Source organism: Vulpes vulpes, chromosome 9 (genome assembly GCF_048418805.1).
Source record: "Vulpes vulpes isolate BD-2025 chromosome 9, VulVul3, whole genome shotgun sequence".
NCBI lineage: Eukaryota > Metazoa > Chordata > Mammalia > Carnivora > Canidae > Vulpes > Vulpes vulpes.
In genome coordinates, this window is record NC_132788.1 from 22,265,971 (window position 1) to 22,274,114 (window position 8,144).

Sequence of the window (8,144 nt, forward strand, 5' to 3'; positions counted from 1 at the left end):
AGTGGCAGAGGGAGAGGGAGAAGCAGGCTCCTGGCTGAGCAGGGAGCCTGATGCAGGGCTTGATCCAGGATGCTGGGATATAGATGCTTAAGCAACTGAACCACCCTTGTGTCCCTCCTCTTTCATAAATTTTAAGGTTTTGTGATTTTTATTCCCCCACTTCTACTAAAGAGCATTAAGCAACTCAAAATTAACCTGCTCCTATAGCCAGTGACTGAGGCAGTTGGCATGTATGTAGGAAATCACTCTAGGTGATTTCCTTTCTTTCCTCAATATTTAGAGTATGCAAAATTGTATCTTAAACTAAATGGTGTGCATCTTTCAAAGAAAGAGGGTCGGGGGATGAGAAAGCAGAGGCATTTTTGTCCACTGTGCAGGGCTTGAGGCTTCAAGGCATTTGGTACAGAGAAAGGATCAGAGAAATACTATAGTCCCTGGTCTTCCCCAGGAGCCAGGTTCACAGGAGGTGGGCAGCTCTTGGCAGCCAACCTTGAACAATAAAACCAAAGGTCATAATTGGGAAAGGGCACAGAGGCTTTCTCACTTAGTGCTGACTGGCTCTCAGTTCTTGTCATCTCATCCGGGTGAACAGTGTCCCCTGCCTTTAACTTAACTCTGTCTTGGGGCTGATTCTACCTAAAGTTCCTTCACACATAACAAACAAGGTTTTTGTTTTTCTCCCAAAAGAGGTGTATGTCCTACGGCACAGGCGGAGGCCAGGAAGGTAGCTACAGAGGCTGGTCACTACAGCCAAATCCCAGAATATCACTCTAGCACATTTCAAAATACTCTTCTTTCACCTTATCTCATTTCATCATCATCACAGCCTGCAAAGTGGTGAAGATAAAACATTTATCCTGCCTCTGAGAGTAGGAAAAAAGCCCCCGTGATATAGGTAGATTGTGGCTAGGGGTTATAGAACTTGGAGGATAAAACGAAGCAGGTGTTTGACCCACCCACTCCTCCCTGTCTTGACTGCTTTACTGACAGCTGCCCTAAGGGCATCCTAAGGACTGCTGCATGTTGCTGTAAGTCCTGTCCATTCCCCAGCCCAGGGGCTTCGCAGAGACACCCAGGCAACTAAGTGGAGAACTCAGTTATATGTACAGCCCCCTGCATCTCTCCTCAAGGGCAGGAGCAGCGTTAATGGTGAGGCCTGTGACACAGCCTGCCTACGTCAGTCTGGGAGGCTGGCTGACGTCAGCTGTGACATGTAATTGCTTGTTGTTGGCCGAATCACAAGAGGAAAGTTACCGTGACAGGACTGTTGGGAGCCCTACTCAGCACAGAGGGGGGATGAGAGCAGGGTACAGCCAGCACCCCGCCCCGGTGATGGTGTGTTCTCCTCCAAGCTGGCTAAGAGTCCTAATGCTTTCCCCAGTCTGTTCATCAGATCTGAGAAACAGCAAGAGGTGAGGCTGGGGGTGAGGGGCTCTTTCTAGAAAAGACAGGCACAGTGAAATACAAATGGGGAGTATTTTTGCTTAGTTGGTTAAGGCCCACTGGAGGTCAGACTTCTTTCCCCAAATACTAAGTCACCCAGAGGGTCCAGAAGTAGTGTTACTTCTGGGTAGGGTCCATCTCAGTGTTAACTGCATGATACTGAAAACAAGGATAGGAGCTTGAAAACGTACCTTTCTTTCAAAAAAGCACAAAGCCTGAGTGCCACTTCTCAAGTTAGTACTGGCTTATAGGGCCCGTGCCCTGTCTAAAGGCAGGAATGAAGAGCCCAGGGAGCCCGTGTGCTCAGTGGGAATTCCTCATGACAGAGGAATGCTTAGCTGTGCCCCTGCAGAGCCGTTCTTTTCAGCAGCGTGCCTAGGAAATCAGGACACACTCAAGGTGAGTGAACTTCTGCAGTAATCCAGGGCCTGGCTAGTTCTGCATTAGGTGTCAGGAGTGGCTTCTGTCTCACCCCTGCAGCTGGTTGTGGTGGACAGATGCAGCTTGTAGCATGCCTCAGCAAGTAAAACATTCCAACCAATGGTACATCTTCAGTCTGGTAATCCATGGTAAAGAAGATACCATCATCTTGATTTGAAAGAAGGCAATTAAAACATGCCTCCAGTGGCCAGGCTGAGCAGAACCAGAAGGAAACAGATTTATTTTGTGACTTCCCATGCTGAGGAATTGATAATTGTTGAAGCTGGGTAATGGGTTTGTGGAGGTTTGATACACTGTCATCTCTATTTTTATACATATGAAACTCCCTGTAATAAGTACATGGAAAATGGAATCTGCTTTGTGATTAGAAAATATAAAAAGCCAGAAATATTTCAAAAAATTGGGGGGCAGTATTATTAGAGATAATACTATAAATCAGAAAGCTTCCTCTTAATCTTGAAGTTAACAAGGTAGGAAATTTGTAATAAGTAGATGAAGAAGTCCTGCCCTTAATGCCTTTTACAATGAGTCATTCCCACTTCCTGGCACCTCACAACACAGAGCCAGTTTTTTTCTTTTTCTCTTTTTAAAGACATCCTCCAGGAGCACATTTCTTTGTATGTACACAACGTAATAACTGAATACAGTACAGTATATCCGCAAGCATTTATTGCCTGTTCATATATGCCAGACACTTATTAAGCCCTGATGATGGAAGTCATTGACTAAAGAGCTTATGTTCTAGGAGGGGAGATAGACATGCAAGTAAAACAAAGCACAGCATGACTACCAAAACAACAGGACAATAAGTAAGGGATGCAGCTAGCATGGAGAGAGGGGCTATGATTTCTAGGTGAGCAGTTTGTCCAAGTGGGGGTGTTCAAGTTGGTGGTCTGTCCAGGTTGGTTCAGTGTGGACTGGGCGAGTGAGCCACTCATCTTATTCCTTCTGTTTCACTTCACTGAATTCTCTGGACAAATTGACCTCTCAAAATACATTGAAATAGCTATTACATGCACTGCCCCCCTGGAGGCTTTTTGTTTGTTTTTTGAGATATTACATGCAAAAAGTACATGTTAAGCATACCACTTGGTTCATTTTTACATGTGAATTATGTTCCCATGTAACTACTAGATGAAGATAGAACATTTCAGCACTCCAGAAGACTTTCTCTTTCCCTCTTTCAGTCCATGTCATCTTCCAAATGTGACCAGTACTCTGACTTCTAGGACCATAAAATTAGTTTTACCTCTGTCTGAACTTTGTGTTGACCCGGCTCCTTTCTGTCTGCTTTCTTTCGTACATGTTAGGTCTGTGAGCTTCATCCATGTTCTTACAGATAGCTGTAGCTCCTTTTTTCATTGTTGTGTAGTATTCTGTTGTGTGAAAATACAATGTTTCCATTCTATTATTGACAGATATTTGGGGTATTTCCTGTTTGGATATTATAAATAATATCTTCTCTTAGATGTAAGCATTCATTTCTATTTTCCCTCGGTATCGTTGCTGGGTTATAGGATATGCTTACGGATAGAGAACTTAAGGAAAGGTTGTCTTCCTCTGGGAGTTTTGAGCTGTCGTCCTGTATTCAGAGGGTCTGAGCTGCCACCTCACCTGTACTGTGTTTTTGTTTTCCCCTTGCTCTACCCCAAGCCACAGTGTTAAACCGAAGTAATGATTAGAATGCAGAGACAAGGTGCAACTGTGTGAGATGGAATAGCAGTAATCCTTGACTTAAGAGGGAAAGTCTCCAGTGACAGGTTCTCACAGGACACTGTTTTGTTACCTCTGTCATGCCAGCTCCAGTTACATTTTCTAAACACTTGAAAAATGTTGAAGGGAATAGGAAACAAAACATGATGGGGAAGGCCTGTTCCTAAATAGCAAACGTTTCGGCTAAAGCACTGAGCTAGACTTGAAAGAGCTAACGATTATTTGAGTCCAGACATGATACTCAGCACTGGAATACAACATGACGAACAAGTTAAATACAACTTCCACCACACTTCCACCACACAGGGAGGCAGAGCAGTGACACAGTTCACCATGGGGAGAGCTGTGGGGGGCAAAACACTGTAAAGAAAAACGCTATTGTTTTCATTCACATTGCACACAGTACTGAATACTACACAACTGACACCAGATGCAGGGGTTTTCCACACATCAAGCAATTCTGCAATACCAGCTGGGTGTCCCATAATTTAACTCAGTTCCAACACTGTCTCCCTGGAGATAACATCAGATCCCACAGGTTAAGAGCTCAGGCCCACAAGAATGTCTGTACTTCAGATGCCAATTGCAAGTCCAGCTTGTTACCTGCGCTTCTGACCTCTAAATGGAAGTTTCCACTACCCACCTCCTCAGGTTCAGTTAATTTGCTAGAGGGAACGAGGGCATGAGCAAAGACCTGGAAGCTAGAGAAAGAGCCAGACATATGCAGAGAACTTAGAAAAATTTAAAATCCCCCAAGGCTGAAGCATAGTGTTTAGGGAGAGAGTTGTAGCAAGAGATGAAGCTAGAAATGTAAGCAGGTACCAGGTTATAAAAAGCTTAAAAGAATAACAGCAACAGCTGGTGTTTCTGAGGAATTGGCCTTTTTCAGACTCTTAACTAATCACATTTCAGTGTGTGGTCGACCCACATCAACCTGATCCAAAGCCCATCCTCTTAACCACTCCTGTAGATACTACCTTAGAGGGCCATGCTTTATCCTCCTAAGAGCTCAGTTGCTTATGCTTGATACTGTTTTATTTTAGAGGTGTCACTAAAGATAGTGTTTCTCAAAGTAAGTTGAATGATCTTTCATATTGACTTAAATCAGCTATGTTGTTTAAATGCATGCAAACGCAAATCTGGTATAAATTCCTGGTACTTAATACTGCTCGTACAGGAAAGTAAATATTCCAGTTAATACAAAACTTTAATAAATTGCAAATTTAAGTAGCGTTAATTTAATATGACCAATATTTTGCTGCAATTGTCGCTCATGCCGAGGGAGTGTGGTGCTCACACTGAAGTGCAGCTTTTTTCATTCGGGGCCTTTTTCACCTTGGCCCTGTGTAGAGACCCCGTTTTCCCACACCTCTTCTCTCAGCTTCCAGGAAACTAAAATACTGTTTGGCTCCACTGAGAGCATGGACATCTCATACACAAATCCACCTCCTCTCATGGTGTGATGTCAACAGCACTGGAATATGCGAAGCTCTGAAATACAGTTTCTCTATTTTAAATGTGGCTTGAATTCAAAATAATACAAATGTTCCAAACTTGTTAAAATGAGATTCAGTCTGGACTGGGAATTTGGTCTGTGAATGAGAGTGGGAGTGGGGAGTTGTGAGGGTAGTGTTTGCTGGCTTTTGAGGGTTTTACTAAATTTCTGCTTCATGGAGACTTTTCTTACTTTGGTTTTCTGTTGCTTCACAGGGGTTGGTACCAGGAATTATTACAGAAAGATTGGCTACAGATTACAAGGGCCGTACATGGTAAAGACGCTAAAATAACGGCCATACCAGCCTACCTTGATGCAGTATCTTCCCTGAAAGAAAAAGAAAATTCAAGATATTTTGAATACTCAGCAGAGAGGCTGAGCTAAACAATTGGACCTACCCTGCCTCCCTGGCAAGGAGCTTCACCTTCATCCTGCAGCTGTGGAGACTAGGAACTGCTTTCAGGGCCAGGCCAGTCATCTGCTGCCCAGCCCACTGAGCTTCTGGTGCTCAGAGCTCCCACACGCCCTCTCCTGCGTGTTCTCAAGTCACATGTTCAGTTTCTAAAGTCTGCATGGAGCCTGCAGTTGACCTACTTTGACTCAACACACAGTGACGAAAGCAAATTAACTCATTTGGCCACCATAATTCATGAGATAAAACTAGCTGTTGTCATTTGGGGAATAAACTTAGGAGTAGGTTATTTATATACTGTAAGGACAAAAAGATTGGAACATATGAAAACTGTTAAACTTTGATCTCTGGCCTTTTACTTTATATACATTCCAGCACAAGAAAATGAGCTTTTATTTTAATGGAAATTGTCCTGATTCCTGTGCTGATGTTTGAAATAACAGCCTGATGGGGAGAGAAGAACCGAAGCTGTCAGTTGAAACCAGCCCTTCTCACTTGGGAGTCTACCATCTACAATAGCCCACTACAAACATCCTTTATTTTACATTTTTTATTCTCTATACTCCCCACATTCTTGACACCTGCCAAACAGTGAGGGCAGCACTTCTACCCAGAGAAGAGTCTGGCTTCCCCTGTTGTCTGTCCCGAGCAGGCCGAGTGTGACCCTAAGTCAAAATGTGCTTCCACAAAAGTGGTTTCCTGCATTATAATTCTCTAAGGTAGATTTTGGTTTGTTTTAGAAGAAGAAAGGTAAAAGTTCAACTTCTTTGAAAGCAAAAAAGTGGGAAACAAGCCCAAATCTAAAACTAGGAAAAAGATTGGCTTTTTCAAAGGTTCATATTATATAACTGCCTCTTTGTAACTTCCAGCCAATCTGCAAAGGAGACTCTGCCTGGAGAGAGCCAGTTCTTAAGAGCATAGCTTAACCCTGTGCCCCCTGGCTTCTGTGCCATTTGACAAAGGTTTAGTAAATGGAATGGATTCTCCTAAAAGGCTCAAAAAATAAAACCTTCAACGTACAGAGAAGAATCGTGTAAGGTGTTTTTCCACTGCCTGTTACACATGTAGTGACATTTGCTATGAATCTGTGACACTGTTTATTTTCTCCTGGGTGCTGTGTGCCATTTCGTTCAACTGCCACTGGGCACACGGGCTTGCCACAAAGGCTTTCCCTGAGTGTAGTTCCCTGAGTATAGTTTAGGGAATTTAGCTACTCATTTGTGCTTGTTTTTTCCTTTAAAAAGAAAATGATTAAACTAGCCATGCCTGCACCACACTGGCTGTGGGCAGAGTGGGGGGCAAATGGCAAACGCGTGGGCCCGGCCTCCCCTCTGCCCGCGGTGTGCCCCTGGCTTATACAGGGGTTTCTGGGCCTCTGGTTTCTCATCCTCAGTGTCCTGTTTACCTAAATGGATCCCCATGTGTAACGTACAAACAAGTCCCTTGTAAAATTGTAAAAAGCCCTTTAAAATAATTTAGAGCAAGATTTTAAAACAATTGCCCAGGAGCATGCTCATTTCCAGTGGCTATCAGCCAGTGTTCTATCTGGGTTTTCATCTCAGGACTCAGGAAAATACTCTTTCTTTCTAGCTTATTGTCAGCCTTCTTTGGAGTGAGTCTCCTAAGCTTGCATAAAAGCCGCAGAATTTCTAAAGCTACATGGGAGAGAGGGAGGGCAAGCAGAAGCTTCAGCTGCTCTTCTGACTGCCCAGGGCTCTTCCTGGTGTGTGTGGTGCTTGGCGCCTCCACAGCCTGGCCGGGCTGGCCCTCGCAAGACGGGTGCGCCTCAGTCCCACAGACCGCTTCCTGAGAAGGGTCACTCCAGCCTCAGCACAGAAGCTTTTAAAGCCTGTATTTCTGATCTCTATTGAACAAACCTTAGCAACCACCTCAAGCCTCGTCAAAGAGCTTGGCTTTTAGTCCACCTTGTTAAATCACCTGGAAAGTTGGGTTTTTTTGTTTTTTGTTTTGTTTTGTTTTTAATTAAGCCATATCACAGACAAATCTGCTTAGAATATAGATTTTAAAAATAGATTATCACCAAGTAAAACTAGGGTTTCTCAAAGTTGGGAAGGAATCCACTTCCTTTATGGAAAGATTTCTACTGACCCAAAGGAATACTGAAAAGTACAGCTTAAGAACTAAAACCTATTCTAAGAAAACATCTTTCAAATTGCAAATGTCTATTTCCAAAGGTGTGGGTGTACATGTTTAGATATTATCATCTAATCAAAAACAACAATTTGCTCATGAACTCACAGACCCCTGAGTTTAAGAGCTCAAGACCTAGGTTCTGAAAACCTGGGCTGTGTATTAACCCTGAAGCTCTGGGGGTGCCCCCTCACCTTTTGAGCTACATTTAAAGGCTTATTTTAGAGAGAGTTGGGGAGGAAGGGGCAGAGGGAGAGTGAGTTTTAAGCAGACTTTTGTGCTTAGCACAGGGCCCAACGCGGGGCTGGACCTCACAATCCTGAGATAACAACCTGAGCTGAAACCAAGAGTCTGTCACTTAACCAACAGAGCCACCCAGGCCCCCCTACATTTCCCCTCTTAATGTGGGATAAACACAGCTCCTAGGACAGGTGCGAGGATCAGCTGTGGTCACACTGGAGGGATAATGAAGACACCATGACATTCTCT

The 8,144-nt window shown here is 43.8% G+C and overlaps 1 protein-coding gene across 4 annotated transcripts in view; it reads left to right on the forward strand.

Annotated features, from left to right (window-relative positions):
- The window catches only part of ELP3 (elongator acetyltransferase complex subunit 3), a 91,231-nt gene extending 84,701 nt beyond the window's left edge, over nt 1-6,530 (forward strand). For all 4 annotated transcript variants that reach the window (XM_026007863.2, XM_072719568.1, XM_072719569.1 and 1 more), the window contains one exon: nt 5,308-6,530. In XM_026007863.2, coding sequence (XP_025863648.1) covers nt 5,308-5,384 — 77 coding nt within the window. In that variant the 3' untranslated portion in view covers nt 5,385-6,530. The remainder of the gene's footprint in view (nt 1-5,307) is intronic.
- Nucleotides 6,531-8,144: the final 1,614 nt, after the last annotated feature.